Here is a 24,618-nt window from a genome sequence, read left to right on the forward strand (position 1 = left end):
TCTTGTGATTGATCCCAGATGACAATCGGACAGCATCTCACTATAGCGAGCCCGATGACAGCTTGACGTTTTCATACTGAGACGCTGCCTTTGGCTGCCTCCCCCGTACTGAGCGAGCATTGTCTTTCTCATCGCCATGGTGAGCTGCAGAGGTTTGTATGGTGAGCATTCTGGCTAGCGCCAAATTTTCTCATGAGACGATCTGGCGCGCTTCATCGATCGGATGAGATGCCTTACAACATGATAGTGAGGTCGGATTTTGGATCGGCTGCCGATCTTGCTCATGTGAGTAGAACTGCGTGCTGCATGGTGAGGTGTGGGGTTGTGTGGTGTATGTGGATACCCGAGGGAGGTGAGACATTCAGCCGCGGTATTTTAAAGCGCCAAAACACTTGTTGTTCACGAACTGCATGTGTCGCTCTGCGAATCAATTTACGTTTATCTCGAAATTTTCTATAACGTTTTACAGTTTTAGGAGTGATAAAGTTATAAAAAATTGCTGAACGAATTTACGTTGCGCCAAAGCAAAACAAAATTGATTTTGCTCTTCGAAAATTCGTTCAACAAAGCCAAACTGTTTTGAACATTAAAAGATCCGTAGAAGTGTTGTTTTTTTTTTTTATTTGCCATTTCAGACGGAAGATTTAGTCGTCGAAAGTGTTCCCGAAAAAGTTAAAGCGAAGTGGAGAGCTTTATAAAAAAGCCGCGAAACTGGAAGAGCAGTTTGAAAAGGAGTGGGCATTGCAAAATGATCCTGCCGGACCCAGCAGCCAGCCAGCAGCTCAGCAATCTGCCGAGGGTATTTGCTAGACTTATTATGGTTTTGCTTGATTTAAATCAATCAAAAAATCAACTAACATCGCTTTTTATTGTTTAATTGTAGATGTTGCTATGAATGAACCCTGTGAAGGTCCTGTGGCATCAATGGAAGAGGAGTATTTGGACGAAAACAATACAGATGACGAACGTGCTAGCGATGAAGGATCCATCCACAACGAAGATACTGATGGCGAAGAGTATTTAGAGGAAGAGTATTTGGAGGGAGAGTTTTTGGAGGCAGAGTTTTTGGAGGAGGCGAGCCTGGAAACTGATCCAGAAAGCGCGAAGCTACGAGACTCTTTGCGAACATGGTTTATTCGCAATAAAGTTGCTCGTAGCGGGAGTAATAATTTACTAGGAATACTGCGAAAAGCGTCTTCTCTTTCTGCTTTTTCATCTCTTCCACAGGATGTTAGGACATTGCTGAAAGCTCCGGTTAACGCCAGCGAGCAGATTACTAAGGTTCCAGGTGGAGGTGAAATGTGGTACCAAGGCGTTAAATGTTGTTTTCAACATTATTTTCGGTAAACTAATTATTGTTTAAGCAATCGTGTAATACCTTTCTAACATTAGTATTTTCTTTTATTTTTATTCAGCGATGTGGACGTACTAGAGGATGTGTTTGAGCTGAATCTTTCAGTGGACGGAATACCAATATATAACCGCAGCGCAATACAGATGTGGCCTATACTAATGCAGTTGCACAATATGCCGAATGTTCCTGTTATGGTGGTTGGAATATTTTGCGGCACTTCTAAACCAAACGATGTTGAGCCTTTCCTGAGACCTTTGGTGGAGGAACTAAATAGGCTACATGATCACAAAATGAACTTTAACGGCAAAAAAATAACTGTTTCGGTTAAAGTCATAATCGCTGACTCGCCTGCACGCGCATTTATTAAACGTGAGTAATTGGAATCGCTCTTTTATTTTAAATTTAATAATGTGTATGAATTTCGTTGTACAATTTTATTGCTGAAGTTTGCTACTACAACGGAGTACATGGGTGTTTAAAATGTAAATGCTGTGGTACTTCCCTAAAAACACCAAAAAAAGTTATTTTCGAGGATACAACAGCTCCACCAAGAACAGATAAGGAATTTAGAGAAGAAAAACCCAGTTCTACAGGCCATCGAAGAGGGAAAACCCCACTTACAGATCTAAAAAAGTTCGACATGATAAAAGGTATAGCTACTAGCGATTTATTACATTTAATACAATTGGGTATTGTTTTCAAGTTTCTGCTAGGCTGGGTCGAAGGAGCTCTTGCCCCCTTTAAAAAATGGTGCAAGGAAGACATAGATGAAATATCAGAAGAGCTTATAAGTATACTGCTGCCCACAGAAATTCATAGGAAGTTTAGGTCTCTTAATTATCTTCACCTTTGGAAAGGTACTGAATTCGGTAGTTTTTTACATTACGCAGGTATAGTGGGAGTATGCCGGTACATTGTTGAGGAAATTTGTTGAGGATTATAGTGTTGTGTATGATCGCATACATCTAGTGAGTAATGTTCATCTCTTGCTTCATGTATACGAAGAGGTTAACAATTTAGGCCCTCTGATTACTTTGTCAACACATTCCTGTGAAAATATGTTACAAATAATCAAACATAGTTACGTAAAATCTGGCTACCGAAGTTTGCATCAAGCGATAGGAAAAATTATATTGTTGCGAGACATAGACACTGCAGCACAAAGAAACCAGGAAAGTATGACGTATCCTACACTTAAAGTAAAAAAGGATGAGACAATTTTGCAAGTTAGGCAAGGATTTTTGTTAAGGTAAAATTTTAAAGATTCTTGGTTTTTAACAAAAAGAAATATCATAGTTAAGTACGAAAAAGCCATCGAGGAATCAGGATCAGTCGTTGTACATGGGTATCCTTTGGTAAGACGTTTTCAAGCCTTTACTACTCCTATTGCCTCCGATAAAATCTATAACTATATTGGATACGAAAACGACATTTCAACAACGCTTCGAACTATTCCAATAACTGATATTAAATGTAAAATGGTAGCAATTAAGACAATACGAACAGGGGCTAAAGTACATTTTACGCCATTGATACATACCTTAACATAAAAAGCCTTGGTTAGGTTAATACGGTTAAGTAGGTTAAATAGGTTAGGTAGGTTAGGTAGGTTAGGTAGGTTAGGTAGGTTAGGTAGGTTAGGTAGGTTAGGTAGGTTAGGTAGGTTAAGTAGGTTAAGTAGGTTAAGAAGGTTAAGTAGATTAAGCTATAGATCATAAGCAACCGAGTAGACCCAGTATAAGGTCGGACTTAATCCAGAGGCAGAATTAAATTCTCTGTCTCAAATTTGTTGTAAGATTAGTTTAATGATAGTAGAATATAAGGTGTATATTTAAAAATATAATATAAGTACATGTAAGTTTATGTGTTCAAATCAATTTTCTTTGCCAGAGTTCTCTTTTATATTCAATGTTTTTTTAATGATATGGTAACAAAATATCTTAGTACAAAGATCAACAAATTTAAATAATTCCATTGTAATGCCTATATCCGCTAACATTATTCGCAACTTATTCAATAAACATAAATTCACACATATGTTCTGGCTCAATATAGTTCTAACGTTAAACGTTATATTTTTGTGAATGTGAAGGATGGATGAAATAATGAATAAGGTGATGAATAAACAAAAACACGAGGAATGAACCACGTTAATTCATTAATTGCGACAAAATTATTTGCAGATTGCAGCAAAAAAAGCGGTCCTACCCATAAATCTTTTAGATTCATATTTAAAACCTTTTCTAAGTAGCTATTGGGTTTTTTTAAATTTAAACGATCTTTTCCGTATCGCAATTTCAATTTGAAGAAGTCAACAACGTCTTCTTCAGTTGCCTCTTTCAATGAATTGCTACCAATAGATCTGAAAAGTTCTAAAAGATTTGTATATGAAGCTAAAGGAATTTTAGGGTTACTTATCGGGCCGCCTTTCCAGTTACAACCTGCAAACAACTCTGGGCAGAAGATCATGTCACGTGAATCATTCATCCTGTTTTTCATATCTCCTTTCATCATGTTATGATCCAACCACTGATATATTTTAACTTTGTAATCTTCGTCTGATCCTATTCTTTGGTTGAAATCATCTAAATCCTTCTTATTTTCTAGCTTCCTAAATCCCTCAGGGGGGTTAGTTTTTACTCCTTTTCCATCACAAACTACACTGCTTAGCTTCTCAATATAAACTTGTAGCTGGAAAATGTTTTTCGATTGTTTAGCTATCTTTTCTTGAAATAGATTTTGGCTTTCTTTGATCTCTAAAATTTCTAATTTCTGTTGGCTCAATTCGCTGAGGATAGAGTTTTGTGTTTCTTGAATTTTCCTCAACATTTCCATTATTGCGTTTGATGCGTTACATGATTTATCACTTGCTTCACTGGCACTTGCTTGCCCTTGCTGCTCTTCCTCATACGGGATTAGTTCATCCATAAAATCATCTATTGATGAAATAATTTCCTCGCCTTCGCATCGCAGGCGTTTATTATTTTGCTGAATATCCATATTCCCTAAAATTTAAAGAAATGAAAGATATTATACCCATTTTTCTAAAGCGCTCAAGTTCACACTCCGTATACACACCTGTACAATTTTTCAGTTTGGCTTTGTATGTGTTTTTGTTCGTCCTCTGCTTTTGTACCGCTCTATACAGAATGGTAAGCAAGTCCCGAGATGGTTTCACGCAAATGATGGCCCTACTAGCAATGAGAATGAAAAAGTGTGCAACTTTCAGGCGAGGGGCATATAGAAGCATAGGGAGACGGTTGGAAATACGCGGAATTACGCGGAGGCGCGAGCGTGTTTTGGTTTCTACACAGTTTTTGCACTCACACAATTACACATGTGTGAATGTGTGCGTTCACTTTCAGCCTGCGCGCTCAGTTTGGTTTTCTCGCAGCGGCATGCGGGTATCTGTGTCTCGCTCGCACTAGTGCAGCGAGTGTTCCTCTGTGCGCTCCCCTTCTTGCCACCACACGAAATCGTCAGTTCAGCTCAAGCGTTCGCCGTGAAAGGCTGCGCGCGTGTTAGCCTAAGTCCCGGGCGATCGAAGTTTCGCTAAGTGTTGAAGTGTTGTGCACATTGAAATGAAGCTGCGCTTTTCTTTCACCATTAAACTGAAATGTGTGATTTGCGCTGCTTTATTTCAATGTTTTTTTTGCTGTTTTGAACATCAACTACGGGATTCACGCAGTTAGACGGCTATTTAAAATACGACGATTTTTTTATATAAATAATGTGTGTGATTTTGTGGCAAGATTGTGTGAAGCTATGTATGAAAATGCCCCTTTATTTGCAATAAAAGTGATAAAATGTAAACCAAGTTTGATGTGTTCAAGTTTTTGTTTTGATTCGGGTGCACCAAGTCCGAATGAAGGGAAGCGCACAGCGCGCTACGAAAGAAACGAGCGGGAGGGGGTGTCAGTCCAGCGCAGCGCAATTCGCTGGAATCAAGTGGGAGGGGGTACCAGTTCAGCGCAGCGCAAGCCGAAAGAAACGGGGAGGAAGGGGTATGAGGAAAATACGATGAAACAGCGCGAGCGAGCGTTCTTTACAGCGAGAGCGCCTCGTGTATTTTAAAGGCAAGCAAGAGAGCGCATTCTCTCCGTGGTAGCGCTCCATCCGCCATTTTTAATTCTCAGCCCAAAACAACGGACTTCGGATCCGATCTCGGGCCGGACCCCCACCGCGTGTTTCTACCTACCCCTCGCCTGAAAATTTCGTTCTCTTTGTCTGTCGGGAAGTGAGATAATATGAGCTCCGGAGCATGCGGACACAAGGTGATTTGATAACAAGATGAAATTAAAATAAAAACCTTGAACGGAAAGGGTAAAAAAATGATCTTGATTTTATTATCAATCTTGCTTGAGATATTGATTTTGCTACATGGGATTATTGTGTATGTGTATGTGTATGTCAAGGATCCATATTGGCACTTGTTTTCCAAGGCGTTGTGCATCGTGTGGAGAGAGCTGTAGAAGAGAAGAAGAGCGAATTGTTAGATTATTGTGAGAGAGAAGAGCATTATAGTTTTACCATCACATCATCGCTCGATCGAATCGAACTGTGTACGCCCGTCTTGGTATTCCACCCCCGACAGACAAAGAGAACGAAATTTTCAGGCGAGGGGTAGGTAGAAACACGCGGTGGGGGCCCGGCCCGAGATCGGATCCGAAGTCCGTTGTTTTGGGCTGAGAATTAAAAATGGCGGATGGAGCGCTACCACGGAGAGAATGCGCTCTCTTGCTTGCCTTTAAAATACACGAGGCGCTCTCGCTGTAAAGAACGCTCGCTCGCGCTGTTTCATCGTATTTTCCTCATACCCCTTCCTCCCCGTTTCTTTCGGCTTGCGCTGCGCTGAACTGGTACCCCCTCCCACTTGATTCCAGCGAATTGCGTTGCGCTGGACTGACATCCCCTCCCGCTCGTTTCTTTCGTAGCGCGCTGTGCGCTTCCCTTCATTCGGACTTGGTGCACCCGAATCAAAACAAAAACTTGAACACATCTAACTTGGTTTATATTTTATCACTTTTATTGCAAATAAAAGCACATTTAAACACATAGCTTCACACAATCTTGCTGCAAACCACACACATTCATTATATAAAAAATCGTATTTCAAATAGCCGCCTAACTGCGTGGATCCCGTTGTTGATGTTCAATACAGCAAACAAATATTAAAATGAAGCAACGCAAATCACACATTTAGGATAGATGATAAAAAATAAGCGCAGCTTCATTTCAATGTGCACAACACTTCAACACTTAGCGAAACTTCGATCGCCCGGGACTTAGGCTAACACGCGCGCAGCCTTTCACGGCGAACGCTTGAGCTGAACTGACGATTTCGTGTGGTGGCAAGAAGGGGAGCGCACAGAGGAACACTCGCTGCACTAGTGCGAGCGAGACACCGATACCCGCATGCCGCTGCGAGAAAACCAAACTGAGCGTGCAGGCTGAAAGTGAACGCACACATTCACACATGTGTAATTGTGTGAGTGCAAAAACTGTGTAGAAACCAAAACACGCTCGCGCCTCCGAGCAATTCCGCGAATTTCCAACCGTCTCCCCATGCTTCTACATGCCCCTCGCCTGAAAGTCGCACACGTTTTCATTCTCATTGCTAGTAGGGTTCTCATTCTTCACAACTCATCACTGGGTCGCCTCGCGATGAGAAGATCGGATTTTGATTCAATCCGAACCAAAATCCGATCCTGTCAAAAATCTGTCATTTTTTGGCCAATTTTTAGGGGGTCCCATTGTCATTTGGGATCTTAGCAAGGATGGACGCGACTATTCGATCGGACGGAATGAAAAGTTGTTATTAATAAAAAAAATATTTCGGAAATCACCACACATACTTCCGGGACTGTCCAAACTTGGCTTGCTGACAACAATGTCAAAACAATGAAGTGGCCTGCCCTTAGCCCTGATCTTAATCCCATTGAGAACCTCTGGGCAATATTCGAGAAGAGGCTGGGTAAAAAATACCGGAAGATCTGGATCACCTCTTCGATCACATGCAAGAGGTGTGGAGCAAAATTCCACCTGAAACGATCCAGAATCTGGTGATGTCGATGCGTCAACGCATGATAAATGTCATCGTGGGCGACGGCAATAAGATCAAAAACTGAGCTTATTGCATTTTTGAATAGGGATCACTGCTCGCGAGGGCGGTGGTCCTGCTAATTACAACAAAAACCTAACCCAAAACACAAAAAAACTACTAACAAATCTATCCGAAACGACATACTTGTGAAACAAACACACACACCAATACACCAATGCCAGCCTGGAAAACACAATGCTTCAACGAAGAACTGTTTATTGAGGCATTGAGGTTTGGTGATTTCTCAAACACCTCGTCAGCATTGGAGCTAGCGTCAGCGATCGCCAACTCCTGTGACACCTCTATGCCACGAAGGAAAGGGGGACCTTACCCACGACGGAGAGCTTACTGGTGGACTACCGAAATAGCCCAGTGCCGAAGCCATTGCATCGAAGCACGCAGAAAGATGAATCGAGCCAAATCCTCGGAACAAAGGGAGGATCTGAGACGTTTGTACATCCTGGCACGATCAAATCTAAAACGGAAGATCAAGGCAAGTAAAAGGAGATGCTTTTTGGCCCTATGCGATGAGGTTGAAAACAACCCGTTTGGTGCTTACCGAACGCTAATGGGTAAGATGGTCGGCCAAGACCTACCTAGGGAAAGGAACCCAACCGTGCTCAAGACTATCATTGAACAGTTGTTTCCTAACCATGAGCCACAAACTCCCCGTGATATACCCCGCAATCCTGATGTTGAATCTGTGTCAATATCCGCTGATGAACTACAGAAGGCTGCAGACCATCTCAAACTGGGGAAGGCACCTGGTCCGGACGGTATCCCCATTGAAGCGATGAAAGCAGCTATCAAAGCGTACCCAGAAGCTTTTTTATCAGTGTTCCAGAACTGCTTCGATACTGGTTTTTTTCCGATACCCTGGAAGCGACAAAAACTCGTTCTTCTACCAAAGCCTGGGAAGCCCCCCGGCGACGCATCAGCACTAAGGCCTTTAGGATTGATAGACAATTTCGCCAAGATACTAGAAATCCTAATACTCAACCGATTAGTTGTCTATACAGAAGGCGAACACGGACTGTCGGACAGACAGTTTGGCTTTAGAAAGGGGCGGTCTACTGGTGAAGCGATCGCAGCTGTTTTAAAGAAAGGACGAAGCGCCTTGCTAAAAAAGAGGACAGGAAACAGATACTGCGCGATCGTTACGATTGACGTAAAGAATGCTTTCAACAGTGCCAACTGGGAGGCCATAAATGCAGCTCTCTCCAAGATGATGGTTCCACCGTACCTCTGTAGGCTGCTGAAAAGCTATTTGGATCACCGTATGCTTTTATACGACACAGATCTGGGAATCAAAAAAATGAGCATCACCGCTGGCGTTCCTCAAGGTTCTATTTTGGGTCCAACTCTCTGGAATGTTATGTACAACGGAGTTTTGACCCTAGGGCTTCCTCCAGGAGCTGAAGTGATAGGTTTTGCTGATGATATTGCTCTTACTGTCCTTGGTGAGTCAATAGAAGAGATTGAACTCCTCACATCCGACTCCGTAAGCAGAATCGAGTCGTGGATGCAGCAAATGAGGCTAGAAATCGCCCATAAAAAGACGGAATTCCTCATCATAAGTAGCCACAAGACAGTGCAGTCAGGTAGCATCCAGGTCGGTGATGAACGTATTGAGTCGATACGTCATCTAAAATATCTTGGTGTGATCATCGATGACCGCTTAAGTTTCCGGAAGCATGTCGAGTACGCCTGTAACAACGTTTTTAAGGCAGCAAACTCGTTGATACAAATAATGCCGAACATTGGAGGACCCAAGAGTAGCTGCAGGCGACTTCTAGCTGACGTGGCCATTTCACGGTTGCGTTATAATGCTGCGATCTGGGCACATGTTCTGGTGCTAAAGGAAAACCGACAGTTGGTGAACAGAGTGCACCGATTGCTAGCTATGAGAGTTGTTTGTGCCTACAAAACAATATCGCACGCGGCAGTTTGTGTTATCGCAAGCATGGTTCCCATCTGCCTCATATTAGCAGAGGATTCTGAGTGTTGCAGTTTCTCCGGAGTTTCAAACGCGGGATTATCCAGATCCTCAGCAAAACAGCTCTCTATGAGAAAGTGGCAGTCTGAATGGGATTGTTCAACAAAGGGGCGTACGACACATGCACTGATCCCGAACATCGCTGCATGGACGAGCAGAAAACACGGCGAAGTGAACTTCTACATAACTCAGTTCCTCTCCGGCCATGGGTGTTTCCGTAGTTACCTTCACAAGTACCGTCACGCAAGCTCGCCAGACTGCCCAGCGTGTGTGAGCATCGTGGAGTCAGCAGAACACGTGCTTTTTCATTGCCCTCGTTTTGCTGAGGAACGTCATGAAATCACCGTGAAGTGCGGAACAACAATCAACGGAACAAACCTGACCGAGGTGATGTTAAAGAATGCTGAAACATGGGAAGTCATAGCAAACGGCATGCGATCAATACTGATGAAGCTGCTGGCCTTATGGAAAGCGGATCAACAACTTGGGCGTTCGTAGTGTTGTGCGTATTGTGAAAGTGTTTAGTGTATCTGTGCACGAATTGAAGTGAGCCTGTAACTCAAGTGAATGCGTACTTTCTGTGCTTTTGTGTGGTATTACGAGTGTCTCCAGGACTGTCATTCTGTCTCGCGAATGTGGTCCATGTTGCAATAGCGAGATGTAATGCTAATGCATAGCCCTTCCCCAAGAAGCATACCGAAAGGTGAACCCATGGGGAAGGGACGATGGCCCAAGGAGGGGGTTTACTGGGTAAAAATCCTATGTCAACACCCGTGCGACAACGGGAGTCTTTCGAATATTCCCCCTCCTTGTAAAACAAAAAAAAAACATACACACACATGCACACACACACAAACACAAACACACAAACCACACATAAACCTGTCCCAACGGGTGCATGCTGCGTTGAAAACACTAGGGTCCTATCATTCTGTCCGATACTGTAACCTATCTTCTTTTTCTAGGTGTGCGTTGTGCCTTTCGTATTGCACATATATAGGATTACGCTTGCGCTTCCCTTCATTCAACTTGTCGATCAACCTTCGTCGATCTGGACATGATCCAACGTTTTGCAGCTTTTCTCTACCACTTGCTTGTGGGATACAAGAACGTAGATCAATTCGACCTGGGGTACACCTGTCTCGCAACGCGCATGGTGTAATCATAACCTTATTTGTGATCGTGTTGGTGAGTGTGTGTGTCGTTTGATCCCTAACTTGCACATTCTTCTGTTTTAGTTTTGTTTCAACAACAAATTGTACTGTGCTGCTAATGGATTGTATTCGTTTTTTACGGTTTTCACTGCCGATACTGCAAGCTGTCCATCTCAATCTGTTTTTCTCCGTCATGTGCTTGGCAATGCTGTCGATCTTGGGTGGTGCCGTCAATTCGGTGGGATGTGTTCCGGCCAACAACTTCAACTCCCCTTTCAGGGAAGGCAGAGTCAACATTCCCTGAAAGTGAGTAAAAGTTCGGGTTAATGAGATAACGGAAAGTTCTTGAGACGGCAAACTAAGCTTTGAAAGGCTACGAGCTTTGGTGAACTCGTACTGCCTGCCGTCGCCTCTCGCCGGAATCGCCAAGCTTAGTTGCTTCATACTCCAACTGCTTCTTGTTACGCCCGTCGTGCAGTTTTTCTCCGGCGGCTCCATCCTACCGGTCACACCGGCGCTTCCTGGCGGCTCTGATCAACATAGGGATGTCGCCGATCCTTCGTTGGGGGTGGCTAGTCGATCGGTGCTTCGTTGTCCATGCTGGTAAATCGTGACGGACTCTATGCGGAATAGTAGCACGGATCTCGACGCATAAGTGTTCCTCAATGATTCTGCTCCTCCAGATTGCACCTTCGGATGAAGCAGCGTGTTGTCCTGCGCTTCGTAGTCCAACTGCGCGTGAGCGTTGGTAGAAGGACTGCTACGTGGTTGGGAGAGTGGCTGCGCCGACGCATGTTGTTCGGTAAAAGCTTTCGCTTCCTCGACTGCCACTGTTGCTGGGCTCACCTGTACCTCCTTACAACACCCATTTTCACCAACCTCACCACTATTCATTGCCACGTTATACAGCGGCTGCATCCACTGTTTCTGCTGCCGTTGCTGCAGCTGCTCCTCTTGTGGGTGCTGCTTTTGCTGTGGCGACTGTTGTTGAGGCTGCCGCTGTTGCGGCTGCTGTTGTTGCGGCTGCTGTTGTTGCGGCTGCTGTTGTTGCGGCTGCTGTTGTTGCGGCTGCTGTTGTTGCGGCTGCTGCAGCTGCTTATGCTGCTGCAGATGCTGCTGCTGCTGATGCTGCTGCTGCTGATGCTGATGCTGCTGCTGCTGATGCTGCTGCTGATGCTGCTGCTGCTGATGCTGCTGCTGCTGATGCTGCTGCTGCTGCTGAATTTGTGGTCCTTTTTGCAGCATGGAATGTAGTGGGCTCTTTTTCCTCTGTAGCCAGCTTATTCGCCGAGGCTTCGCCCTCGCTATGTGCTGCTCTTTTGGCTCTTTTGTCGCCTTCGCAGCTTTCAGCAGGCACCCCAGTCATTGCAATGGCTTCCTTAGAGGACTTTAGATGGCCCATCTCCTTAGCTTCGCATTTTGCCATCTTCATCACACACAAATTGCAAAAAGATTTTGACATCACAGTGACGCCGACACACCCGTAATGGTATCACTTTCTGCACTTTTCGCAAGGCACCATACCTTCCACGGTGTTATGCCGCTCGCAGCCACCACAATCAAATCCGCGCTTGGTTATCGCGAACACTTTTATAAAAATAACTTGCGTTAGAAAGTTTCGCACGAATTTTTAAATGTTGCTACGGATGTAGCTATCTATTTATTATGAGTAGCTTGGTAGACGTTTTAAGAACTGGCGATGTATGTTTCTATTTATTGCGCAGTTTAAAAATTCGTCAGTTCTTTCTGGATAAACTTTTGCTACTAATTTTGCGTTTAGCGATGGCGCCCTGTTCTCGATCAGCTGTGCGAACTTGACCCTAGTTGAACCGCTTCCTGATTGGTCCTATTCTGGGAGAACTAGTTGTCGCACAAGCTAACCCTGTCGTCCCTTTCGGTGCATCTAGTGCGCCATCTGACGGGTTTGCATCGACAGCAGCGCTTGTTCCTCGGACGAAAACGCAGGTGTGCTGTTTCATGAATGTGAATGCGACACCGGTGCGAAATGGACACGCGCTCAATAGCAATGAACTCGGCATTCCCTCACAGGTGTTTCTCCAGTGCACGCTGTGGTACTCTGCTATTCCAGTCCGGTCGTGCTCGCGTACATGAATATACAGGACGATCTGCTCGTCATCCCTTGACAGCACCGCTGTCATCCGTGGATCGGTTGGTGTCATCCGATCTGGAACTATCGTTCCATGTAGTGATGTGCAATCTAAATATTATTGCAATACCACATCACTTCCTTTTGTTTTTGTTTACATTATTTCTCAATTAGTTCACAGTTTGTTTATTTTAACTTATTCTGCTATGTAATCATTAAGTTTAGGAGGAACTTTCCTTACCCGCTGGTTTTGGCACCTCATTTCTTCTCCCTCGTTGTTACTTAAATCTTTCCCGTTATTTTCCTGTTTTTCGTTGCTATTTTCCTGTACTTTGTTTGACTGGCCTATTTTTTTTAAGTGTGCTGAATTTCTTACGAAAAATTTTCCTGTCTCAGGATCTGTTATTGTTGTCCTAGGACCACTTTTCTCTAATACCACAAATTCAGTCGGATTAAACATGGTTTGTAATTTGTTTCCAGGTATCAAATTCTGCGCAAGGACTGTGTCTCCTTCTTCTAACGTTGATTCCTTAGCTCTTCTTTCCCTGTCTTCGTTTTCTTTCCCTTTCTACTTTTTAGTTCGGTCCCGATCTTAAATTTCTTCTCGGCTTACCGATGTTTCAACATCTTCAATCGCTGAGATCTTTCGTTCGCCCGTACATTAACTCTGTAGGTGTTTTCCCCGTGGTCGAATGTGGTGTGGTGTAGTACATCATTAAATATTCGTGAAGGTCCGTTTTCCAATCGCGTCCTAACGCTGAACTTATTTTTAATCTTTTAAGCAATGACCTGTTTTGCCGCTCCACCAACCCGTTTTCTTGCGGCCAATAAGGTGTGGAGTGGTTGAGGTGGATCCCATGTCTCGTGCTAAACTCTTCTAGTTCTGTTCCAATTAATTGTTTTTCATTATCTAGAGTAATCGTTCTAGGATATCCTAGTCTCGTGAACATGCCGTTGAGTCTAGCTACTGTTTCTTTTGCAGTTATTCGTGTCATTACCTCGATTTCCTTATAGCGGCTGAAGTAGTCTATAATAACTAATAAATAAGTTCCGCATGGCATCGGCCCTAAAAATTCTAATGCTAAATCTATCCACGGTCTTAACGGGAGGACGCGGCGAGTCATTGGTTCTGGTCTGCCTGGGGCTTTTACTAGCCTACAACCTTCACAAGTGGCTACCCGTTTGGCCGCCTCTTGGTCCATACCTGGCCACCAAACTCTGTTTCGAAGGCGGCGTTTCATGACCGACTCGCCTGGATGTCCTTCATGTGCCAGGTCGAGCATTCTCTCTCGCAGTGCGGTTGGTGTTACCAGCATATTTCCCCTGACCGCCATTTCCCCTATCATACCTAACTCTTCTTTAAATTGTATGTAAGCTTTAACCTCCGATTCCGTCCATATGCCCGTCTGTAAGCACATTTTTAGCTTCCCTAGTATTTCATCCTTTCTAGCACTCTCTTCCACTTCATCAACATCTATAGCCGCTGATTCTATTACCGCCCCCACTATAAACTTATTCTCTTCCTCAAACGGTTCATCTCACTCGTTTACTACCAATCGGGATAATGGATCTGCGATGTTTCCTTTCCCTTTCCGATACTTTACTATAAATCTAAATGATTGCAGTCTTAAAATCCATCTTTCAATTCTGGCGCATGGCCGTGCTGCCGGCTTGAATATGGTCTCTAGTGGTTTATGATCCGTCTCTAATTCAAAAAGACGACCGAGCAAGTATGGTGCGAACCGTTCTACCGCCCAAACCAGAGCTAATGCCTCTCTTTCGGTCTGACAGTAGCGTTGCTCGGTGGCCGTTAAACTTTTGCTTGCATAAGCTATCGGTCTTGGTTCGATGTCGGTTGGTCCGTTAAATTGAACTAGCACGGCTCCCAACGCAACAGGTGAAGCGTCAGCTATCACTCTAGTTCTCAAGCTGTTGTCGAAGAAGCACAATAGTTTAACATCTGAGACCATCTCTTTTAATTTCTTGAATGCTTCTTCTTGCCTTTTTCCCCAGATAAACCTGGATTTTCCATGGGTCAGTTCGCGTAACGGAGCTGTTGTTGTTGCTAAATCAGCTAGGAATCTGCCTAAATACGTAATCAACCCTAAAAAACTTTGAACTTCTTCCGTCGATGAAGGTGCTCGAAATTTCTGCAGTGCTTCTACCTTCTTGTCGCTAGGTTCTATGCCTTTGTTTGAAATTTTATGCCCTAAAAATTCAACAGCTGTAACCATGAAAATGCATTTTTCCTGGTTTAGCAAAATTCCTTTCTCCTTTAATATTCCAAGTACTCTTTTTAGCATTTCATCGTGTTCCTCTTCCGTATTTCCATACACTAATATGTCATCTATATAATTAACGACGTTGCTACTAACCGTGGCAAGAATTTGTTCCATTATTCGTTGGAACACTTCTGGTGCAATTACTATGCCAAACATCAACCTTTTGTATCTATACAATCCTGTATGCGTAATAAAGGTGGTGATGTATCGACTGTCCTTATGCTATTCTACCTGATGGAATGCTTCCTTTATATCTAGCCGAGTGAATAATTTGGCTGCAGAAAATCGCGGAAGAGAATCTTCTATTGTTGGCATTAGGTGCCTTTCTCTTAGTATTGCTGCGTTTGCCCTACGCATTTCAACACAAAGGCGAAGATCCCCATTATCCTTGATAATTGGTACTAACGGAAAAACCCATTCGCATCCTCCTTCCACTGGTTCAATTATAGTGCCGATTATCTAAATCAAACGGAAACAATCTCAAACAAACTCATTGGTAACGAACGGATTCAAAATTCGCATTATACAAGGTTGTTAGAGAAGCCTTACGTTTCGTTAAATTTTGTTTCGTTCACTTGAGACGTCGCTGTCAAATCGATTTGTCAACGGGTTTGTTATTCAAAACAAAAACGCATGTAAATTGGAAACAGCAAGTGCAAAGTTTGTGATTTATCCGGTTGTAAATTTATTACTTGCGAAAATATGATTTTCGCGTGTAACGTTTCCGACAGCGATAATAGTGATGAAGAGAGACGTATAGCAAACCTTGCAAACCAGCGTCGATTACTTCGTTGTTCTTTTGAACCGTTGGACCTCACAGACCAAGCGTAAGCATCGTTTTCATAAGCATTTACTAACAGGTCTTCTTTCAGCGCCACACATGATGCTATAAGGCTCGTTACCGGGAGGATTAATCTTCCTGCACCGGCGCGGCCATTTCGGCTACGTTCTTACCGTCCCGCAAACCCTTATTTATGATCAACATGTTCGCCGAACAGCGTCCCTGTCACAGCAGATTCATTGAAAGCTTCGCTTCTCGTCGGACGGCAATGGTTGCTGACAAGGGCAAGGGACTGACCACCCCAACTGCTCTCTTTCACACGATCGTTGCTTCCTTCGCTTCGCGATGTGCCGATCATTGCTGTTAACTGACACCCAATCTTCTCGAGCTCGATCCCGCACTGCTCCAGGCCCGGTTACACGATTGGCCCTTACTTCGTTTCAGGAAGGATGCAAGTACGCAGGTTATTCGGCGATCGTTTGCATACACGGCTAGAGCTGGATATATTTTGCAGTATATGCTGCTGAAAAATGTTCTGCCGCGTCGTATCGATCCCACACTCGCCAAGCAGCTCCTGTCGAACGCCATCGAACGGATATGACGAACATGACCCGTAACGGTGCATCCTATGGGACACCGATACTCCAATCGCATTCCGAGGCAACATGTATCTTCCGAAAATGTCTTACCCGAAGCCCTAGAGGCAAATGGAATTACATGTTACCATGTTTCTGTGACTGCTATGTTCCAATTTTGGTCACATTCGATGAGCCCAACGCGTATACCAGCTCACCGTCTCACTGGTGTCGTTCGCATCTCGCTCCTGCTATTGCAAGCTCGAGATCGTTCGCTGACGTTCCATTATTCTAATCGCCTACCGTTAGATTCGCTCCTTTTTTTTTTAAATTATTTTTATTATTTATACAGGACGTCCGTTTCGCTTCTAATTCAAATATATTAAAATACTTGGTTTTACAGATTTAAGAAAAATTTCAGAGTTTCTAAACGTCTGTTTGTGGACATTCTGAAAGAAATTGAACCAAAATTTGCGCCTGTAAGATGCAAAGGACTTAAACCGAAGGAAAAATTTGCTGCTACGCTTAGATTCCTAGCTGAGGGAAGTTATCAGACCGGTGTGGGAAACGATTTTAACATCGCAATCGCACAGCCTACATTCTCCGTGATATTTACTCAGTGCCTAAATATCATTGAGCAAACTTTTTCAGCTAAATGGATCAATCTAGAAATGGAGCCAGGACAACAGCAGGAGGCTAGACGATATTTTTTCGGTAAAAGTGGGATTCCGGGTGTTGTTATGTGTGCGGATGGAACACATATAAAAATTATTGCTCCACAAAATGATAGAGATCAACACTACAATCGAAAAGGATTTTATAGTTTAAACGCATTGATTGTCAGTATTACACAAAGCTTGTATGCAGTTGTTTATGTATTTTTAATGCATTTTTATTAATTATTATTATTATTTTATAATTTATTTATTAATTTATATACATATTTATACTTTTTAGGTTTGTGATCACAAGTTGACAGTTCGTTTCGTAAATGCCAAGTTTAGCGGGGCGAACCATGATTCACATATATGGAATGTGTGTGGAATAGACACTTTCTTTGCAGAAAAGAACCAAAACGGAGAAGCTGGCTATTTTGTTTTAGGTAAATAGCAGCAACTACGTTAAATTCGAGAGGCTGATTTTTTTTTCTCAGCAGCAGATGCAGCATATCCGTCTAAGCCATGGTTGATTACGCCAAAACGTAATCCTGCTCCAGGGTCGCCAGATGCTGATTACAACACCAAACATTCGCAGGGCAGAGAAATTGTGGAACGCACTATTGGCATGATAAAGAACAGATTCAGGTGCATATTAGGAGCACGCCAGTTGCATTACACGCCAGAAAAAGCAACACAAATAACTAATGTGTGTTGTATTTTACACAACATGTGCATTAGTTATGACTCAGTTGATGGTGAATATTTAGAATCTGAATTGTGAAAAACTAGGTTTTTGCGACGCCACACTGGCCCTTAACTGCAGGAGGTATACTTTCTTACCTATAAACATAAAATTAAAGCATTTGAGCTCGTGTATGAAAGATTAGATAGTTTAGAAAATATTTGAATTCGTCGAGTTCGAGGTAATGCTATACATAAAATATGAATTTTATGTACATACACAATTATTTCAGTTCGGTTTTTATTTTCACAGTTCGTAGTTCACATAGCTAATACAATAATGGGTTATATATAATATAAACGTGTAATATTAATTTGACGATAGTAGTTTATTAATATTTATTTCTATTATTCATATTACTCATATAAATATTAATAAATTACTTGGCCTAATGCTTAATACTACGTTTTTGACTGAGCTTTCAACTGCTCTGTCAACGCTTTCAAAGCTGCAGTTGATTCAGCCTGAGCCGCTATAGCTCTTTCTTGCAGTTCGCATAACTGCCTCATCTGTTTTAGCATTTCCCTATTTTGGTCTAAAACGTCCTCAGTTACTTTTCTTTTACGCTTTCTAGAGCTTTCAAATTTTTTTTTGCAGTATTATTGCTGACTGGCTCTATTTCATACGTTTCCTCTATATATATAATGCCATCCTGAGTGCTCTTATCGCTGCCACTTTGCTGTGGTATATGAATACTTGGTTCAGGAGGTGGATTTTCATTATTAATCGTATTATTTTTCAGTCCATGACAGTTTCCTGAATTCCCTACTAATGTTAAATGCAAATTACAGAAATTTGCCACTCTTTCCTCTAAGTCATTTAATGGCTTTTGGGCGAATGGCCCACCCCCAGTAGCATTAAGGGATTTTTTATTGTCCCGCAGCTTCCTTTTCACCGCACATTTATAATCAAACCAAACCTGAAATATAAAACAATAAATTATAGTATATTAATTTGCCAGGTGCATCCCATGCCATGCCATACAACATGCCATCAACGGCATGTTGGCGACGATAGAAAAAAATTTAATGGTAGTAGTGCCCAATAAAAGCGTCTCGAGAGAGTGACAGAAAAGAGAACAATGGTATCAAATATTAATACCAACATAAGCACGCGTATATATTACAATAAGAAATATAAAAACGTACCCGCTTCCTGGTCGCACTGGATTTTATTGGCGGTCCCAGAGCATGTAGGTTGGACTCCACTTTAGTCCAGAAGCTTTTTTGGTCTCCCTTAAATAGCCCTCGTGCTATTTCGGGTACCTCTTCTAGCAGCGTAACCAACTGCTGGTATTGTACTCTAGTAGTACGTGCTTCACCAGTTGTCCTATATAACATAAAAAAAATCGGTGTGTTATTCACATTATTTTCACTGCATAATATCATTTCGATTTTTTTTTAATTTTTGTACTTACATTTTGCGTAATTTGTTCCAGATATTGATAACAATGCACAATTTATCAAAGCACTTTCCGTCACTTCGATCTAACGGCAAAACGTTTGATAAAAACCGGTCTTCTTTTGAGTCAGGTAATGCAAACGCCCGTCAAACTGCTTCGTTAAGTTTGGTATGTCAAACGAGAAGCAATTAGAGGTGTCAAACTTGCATCATAATACCAACACAGGGTTTTTGAGACTTTTTCTCACGCAATCGAGTCAGATAATCGGCACTTATATCTCTATCTAATAGATATTGGATTTTTTCCTCAATTTTTGCTAATAGAGCCGCTGGTGGCCTTCTGGGATGTTGGCAAATGAGTTGAACATCTCTGTCAACGGGAATTTTTACTATCACATCCTTAATCTTTGGAAAAGGCTGCTTTGTTCTTCCCTCCACAGCTCTCACCCCGTGTGTGCTTGGCAGTCCAATAAAAAGAACTCCTAGTTCCATTGCCGTTACCTTGCCTAGGAGACATTGGCGTCCTCCTTTAACTACAAATAGATCAGCTACTTTCTCTATAGTTTTGCCTTTGTCTTCTATTGAAAGCTTTGCGGCAAATTGCCCTAACACTACTAACGGTTCGGGATTGTCCCCATAAGGTAGAAACACTTCTCGACACTTTTGCGTTTCTCCAAACCGTTCGGCCTTATAGGTTTTCAAATATTCCCAAGCTTTTTCTGTGATAATGTTTTTGTTACATCCAGAATCGACCAGCATTTATAAATTAACTCCTCCTACTTTCACCCATAGCAATTTTTCTCCATAGCTTATGCTATAAATGAAATTTCTAACCCTTTCCGGTTCCTCTTCCACATTCGCAACCGCCCTCACCACTTCTGTTCGCGGGCGTTTAGCCGTTTGATGAAATGCTTCAGGTCGCCGTTTCAAATTGTTCGGCGTCCGGCATTGGGCTCCGAAATGACCAACCTTTTTGCATTTGTAGCATTCCTTGTTTTTGGCTGGGCACTGGTAATCACCTGAATTGTAATCTCTTTTCCCGCAACGTGCGCACCCTAAACCTCGTTCGGTTACCCGGTTGACAAACGAGTTGCTTTGCCGCTGTTCCCATCCTAGGGCGTCATCCTTCCCTGGTGCACTCATTGCTCTTGCCTGCCTTTTCACCGACTCGTATGAACTAATCAAACGGATCGTTTCATCCCAATCCAATGACTTTTTCGCCAGTAACCTTTCCTTGAGCTCGGACGGGGCAAATAAGATTACCTTGTCGATCACGCTAATCGCTCGTGCTTCGTGCTCGTTGTTTCCGAAGTTGCATTTCTGTGCCCAACTCTGGCACCGGAAAGCAAACTCCTTAACAGTTTCCGATTGTTCCGGTTTTAATGTCCAAAACCGGTTCCTTTCGAAAACATCATGCTCCTTTGGGCAGAAGTAATCGTTTAACTTCTCTACCGCCACCAGGTAAGGGTCAACGCCTTCCTCCCCTCCTCCCTGTACGTCAGGGCCAGCTTTCGCAAGGAAGATATTTTTTATTCTTTTCGCCAGTCGCGGCGATAATGTACTCGAAGTTACGCCGATATTTCACCCATTCGTTCCTAACAGCGTTTCTCTCCATCGCTTTAAAGAGAAATGGTTGTACGTTCCATGCGTCCATTTTCCTGTAATATGAAACCATTTTGTTATGTTTTATAAACCAGTAATTTATCAGTGCCTCCATTTTCTTTCTGTTCCATCTTTCTAATAGCTACAAACCACCATTGCTTTCCCTTTGTACTGCTCTCCGGCAGGTACATTATCCCCTTTCCTTTTTTTTTCATCCTTTTTGTTACTGCTCTCCGGCAGCCTACCGTTCCTTTCTACTGCACTCCGGCAGTTTCAGGATCGACTCAACGATTTCCCTTGACACCCTTGGCCATTCCCAAAATGCTCTCCGGCATTCCTTTATCCTTTATCCAAAAAGATATGCTTGTATGCACTCCGGCATTCCTTTCTTTCTTGTTGCTCTCCGGCAACCCTATCTACTTGGATGCTGCTCTCCTACAGGCAACCAATTACACATACACAAATTGACACAACACAGTTATTTAACATTTTCACAACTACCACATTTATTTCCAAACCTCGATGTAAATTTTTCACTTCACTTCACTTGTTTAAACTATTTTCCTCGTCGCCAATTGTGGTACTCTGCTATTCCAGTCCGGTCGTGCTCGCGTACATGAATATACAGGACGATCTGCTCGTCATCCCTTGACAGCACCGCTGTCATCCGTGGATCGGTTGGTGTCATCCGATCTGGAACTATCGTTCCATGTAGTGATGTGCATGTAGGGATCAAGAGTGAGAAGTTTAGTGAAATCAGAAAGAGCGAAAAATATTGAAACAACCAAAAATGAGGAAGAGAGAGGAGAGATTGGACGAAAGCAGAGATAGAGATGGAGAAGGCGCGCGGAAAAGGAGACGGACGTCTACCGGTAGCTAGCGGTAGCTGGGATCAAGAGAGAGTGAACTCCGAGAGTGAATCGAGAGAGAGAGTGTGAGAGAGAGACAGATCGTGAGATCAGGGAGAGAAGACAAGTCAGGCGACAGGGAGAAATAAAGGAGCCTCGGGGCAGTCTTGTGGTTGATCGCAAAGATATCGGTTGAGCGTGAAACAATAAAAAAAAGAAGAAATTGAATAAAAAAGCCTAATAAATAATTAAAATGTGTGACGATTACGACAGTGCAATCTAAATATTATTGCAATACCACACACGCCATTGAAAGGCTTTCGTGCATCTCTGCGTTGAACGTTGTGTGCGCATGGAAAACTTGGTGCGTGCATGGATCTGGTGCGCAGTTGTTCTTTTCAATGGGCGTTTTGTTTCATGAGCGCGGCAGTATTCTGTTCTCGATTTTGAAGGGTAGACGCTTACTCGCGTACTCGTTGATAGTTTTTATCCATGCGATGTTTTCGCTGCTCGACAACAATGTAATTCATCGCGTATAGAAGTAGAACGCAGGCAGAGCACGGGATCAGCCGTGTCCAAGTTTTTAACCAGCCCGTTCTTGACGGTCCAAGCAAGCGATGTTAGTAACAATGGGTCGAGGTAAACATTGTACCGATTATCAGCGCCATATGATAAAGCGAATGGCGGCTGCTGACATTAAGCGCAAAACGATCGAGTTCGTAATGGAACGATCGCGCACTTTTGTGGCAAACGCGCTTCGGACAACCGAAACGTGCTTAGACAACCGAAACGCGCTTGGACAACCGAAACGCGCAAGTCAACCGGACGTCTTCAGAAGACCACGGCGAAAGAAGACCGTAAAATTGTTATTATATCGAAAAAACACTGATCGCGAGGGCAGTGGTCCTGCTTATTACATAAAAAACCTAACTCAAAACACAAAAAACTACTAACAAAACTATCCGAAACGACCTACTTGTGAAACAAACACACACACCAATACACATTCACACATACATACACACACACACACACACACACATGCATACACACACATGAACACACACACACACACACACACACACACACACACACACACACACACACACACACACACACACACACACACACACACATGCATACACACACATGAACACACACACACACACACACACACACACACACACACACACACACACACACACACACACACACACACACACACACACATGCACACACACAAACACACAAACACACAAACCACACATAAACCTGTCCCAACGGGTGCATGGTGCGTTGAAAACACCAGGATCTATCTTTCTGTCGGATACTGTATCTGTTCTTGACAGATCGATGTTTACAAATATTATTTTCTATCTAGAACGCATGTGGTCTATATCGTGCCAACACCAAGTCTTCTGGTATTGCGGTTTGTGCATATCCAAAATATGTTTTGATCGTTTATGAACGCAGCGAGGCATTCTTGTTCTAAAAACAGGTTAATTGCCTCCCAATGTGAAGCGTATTCCGTATTCTGTCTTGCTACTGATTTCATATTGATCAAAATTTCTTTTGTTTTTCTATAGTGAAGGCTCAAAGATTCGTTTTGTTTTAGGTTTCACAGTTGTGTTTGATAAGTTGCGATGCTGTTTCGATCGCCATAAACGTTCTGCAAAATATCTGCGACTTCATCAAAAGTAGTAGGGTTTCCGTTCACACAAATAGTGTCACGTGCTTTGCCCTCTATCTTATTAATTACGGTCTGTTCGTAGACACTGAATATTTCTGGTGCCACATTGTTTTTGAAGAGGTCTAGTGTTTTTTTTACTGTTGTTAACCAACCGATTAACTGTTTTTTGTTTCCGTCGAATCCGGGAATGACCCTAATTGGATCCGGGATACGAAAATAGTCAGCACTGCGACTCGAGGTCGTTGGCTGTTGTTGTTGTTGGAAGCGTTGTAAACTATCGTTTTCCGCTTGGAGTGTGTTTACGCGTTCCTCTAACAAGCGCATAGATTCAATCAGTGCGTGTATATTTTGTTCGATTTTCACTGGTACTTTCTTGTCCCTAGTGAATTTCAAAGAACGAACTTTTGGAAAAGGGGTATATTTTGGCATTCAATGATAAAATTGTTTGTTGCCTACCGCCCAAGGTCTGTTGAGATATCAGGTCACATATTAGCCCGTTTGACAGCTACCATCTTGGGCACCGATTTTGACGGCAAGAATACCTCTTGTACATGTATTGGTGTCTTGTTTATGTTTCGATTGTTCAAAAATTCTCAGGAATCTGTTTTGGCGGTTTATTACCATTTCATCACACTTTTGTTCATGCATTGCATAAACAATCCGCAGCTTTGGATACTTCTCTGCCTAAAAGCGATTTTTATCCATTCATCCTATTCAGGAATCTTTTTTTCATCATGCCGATCTCGTGTTCCGTGTTTTGTTGTAGCAACAATCGTTGCAAAGTGAAACAAATGGGAACAAATACGGCATTTCATAAATTTCCGAAAGAAACTGTGTTGCGCAGTGTCTGGAAGAAATTTTGCAATCGTGGTGAGAATTGGGAACCTACTAATTGTTCTGTTATTTGCTCTTCTCATTTTCAGCCAGAGGATTACCAGCTGCATCATGCTCCCTTAATGAAAAATGGACAATTGCGGAAGCTCAACTGTGGCGGTAAGTAAATGAATATTTATATTGTTATTATAGTAGTGTTTAGCAATATTACATAAATTACATCCCGTGTACTATTTAAACATAAACTTCATTTCATCTGTGGCGTCGTCAGTGGCGGATCTAACGGTAAGCGGACTAGGCGGTCGCCTGGGGCCCCGTAGATCGCAAGTCTATAGTACGCCGTATGGACATAGTACTAGCGACAAGGGCCCCTGGAAGGATGGACGTTTGGGGCCCCGAGGTTGGCGAATGACTCCCCCCCCCCACCCCGCCAGAATTTGTCTTAGCCTGTGACTGATGATCGTAGGGCCCCCTCGACGGTATTTCAAGT

General features: G+C 42.9%; 2 protein-coding genes and 1 long non-coding RNA gene across 8 annotated transcripts in view; 2 read left to right on the plus strand and 1 right to left on the minus strand.

Moving 5' to 3' along the window:
• The window catches only part of LOC120906662, a 4,483-nt gene extending 1,252 nt beyond the window's left edge, over nucleotides 1-3,231 (plus strand). For 3 of the 6 annotated variants that reach the window (XM_040318505.1, XM_040318506.1, XM_040318508.1), the window contains 5 exons: nucleotides 1-285; nucleotides 636-799; nucleotides 884-1,343; nucleotides 1,416-1,723; nucleotides 1,801-3,231. The exon at nucleotides 1-285 is cut by the window's left edge. In XM_040318505.1, the coding sequence (XP_040174439.1) occupies nucleotides 892-1,343; nucleotides 1,416-1,723; nucleotides 1,801-2,288 (1,248 nt within the window). In that variant the 5' untranslated portion in view covers nucleotides 1-285; nucleotides 636-799; nucleotides 884-891 and the 3' untranslated portion in view covers nucleotides 2,289-3,231. The remainder of the gene's footprint in view (nucleotides 286-635; nucleotides 800-883; nucleotides 1,344-1,415; nucleotides 1,724-1,800) is intronic. The other 3 variants (XM_040318507.1, XM_040318510.1, XM_040318509.1) reach the window with 1 other exon arrangement.
• Nucleotides 3,232-3,314: 83 nt separating this feature from the next.
• Nucleotides 3,315-4,536, minus strand: LOC120906663. The gene is made up of 2 exons (XM_040318511.1): nucleotides 4,433-4,536; nucleotides 3,315-4,359 (listed from the first exon to the last, which is right to left on the minus strand). The coding sequence occupies exon 2, from the start codon at nucleotides 4,352-4,354 to the stop codon at nucleotides 3,425-3,427; it is 930 nt and encodes a 309-aa protein (XP_040174445.1). The 5' UTR covers nucleotides 4,355-4,359; nucleotides 4,433-4,536; the 3' UTR covers nucleotides 3,315-3,424.
• Nucleotides 4,537-15,649: 11,113 nt separating this feature from the next.
• On the plus strand, nucleotides 15,650-18,029 carry LOC120906310. The gene is made up of 3 exons (XR_005740071.1): nucleotides 15,650-15,823; nucleotides 17,310-17,454; nucleotides 17,509-18,029. It is a non-coding gene; the product is annotated as an uncharacterized LOC120906310 (long non-coding RNA).
• Nucleotides 18,030-24,618: the final 6,589 nt, after the last annotated feature.

This window comes from Anopheles arabiensis, chromosome X (genome assembly GCF_016920715.1).
Source record: "Anopheles arabiensis isolate DONGOLA chromosome X, AaraD3, whole genome shotgun sequence".
Lineage (NCBI taxonomy): Eukaryota > Metazoa > Arthropoda > Insecta > Diptera > Culicidae > Anopheles > Anopheles arabiensis.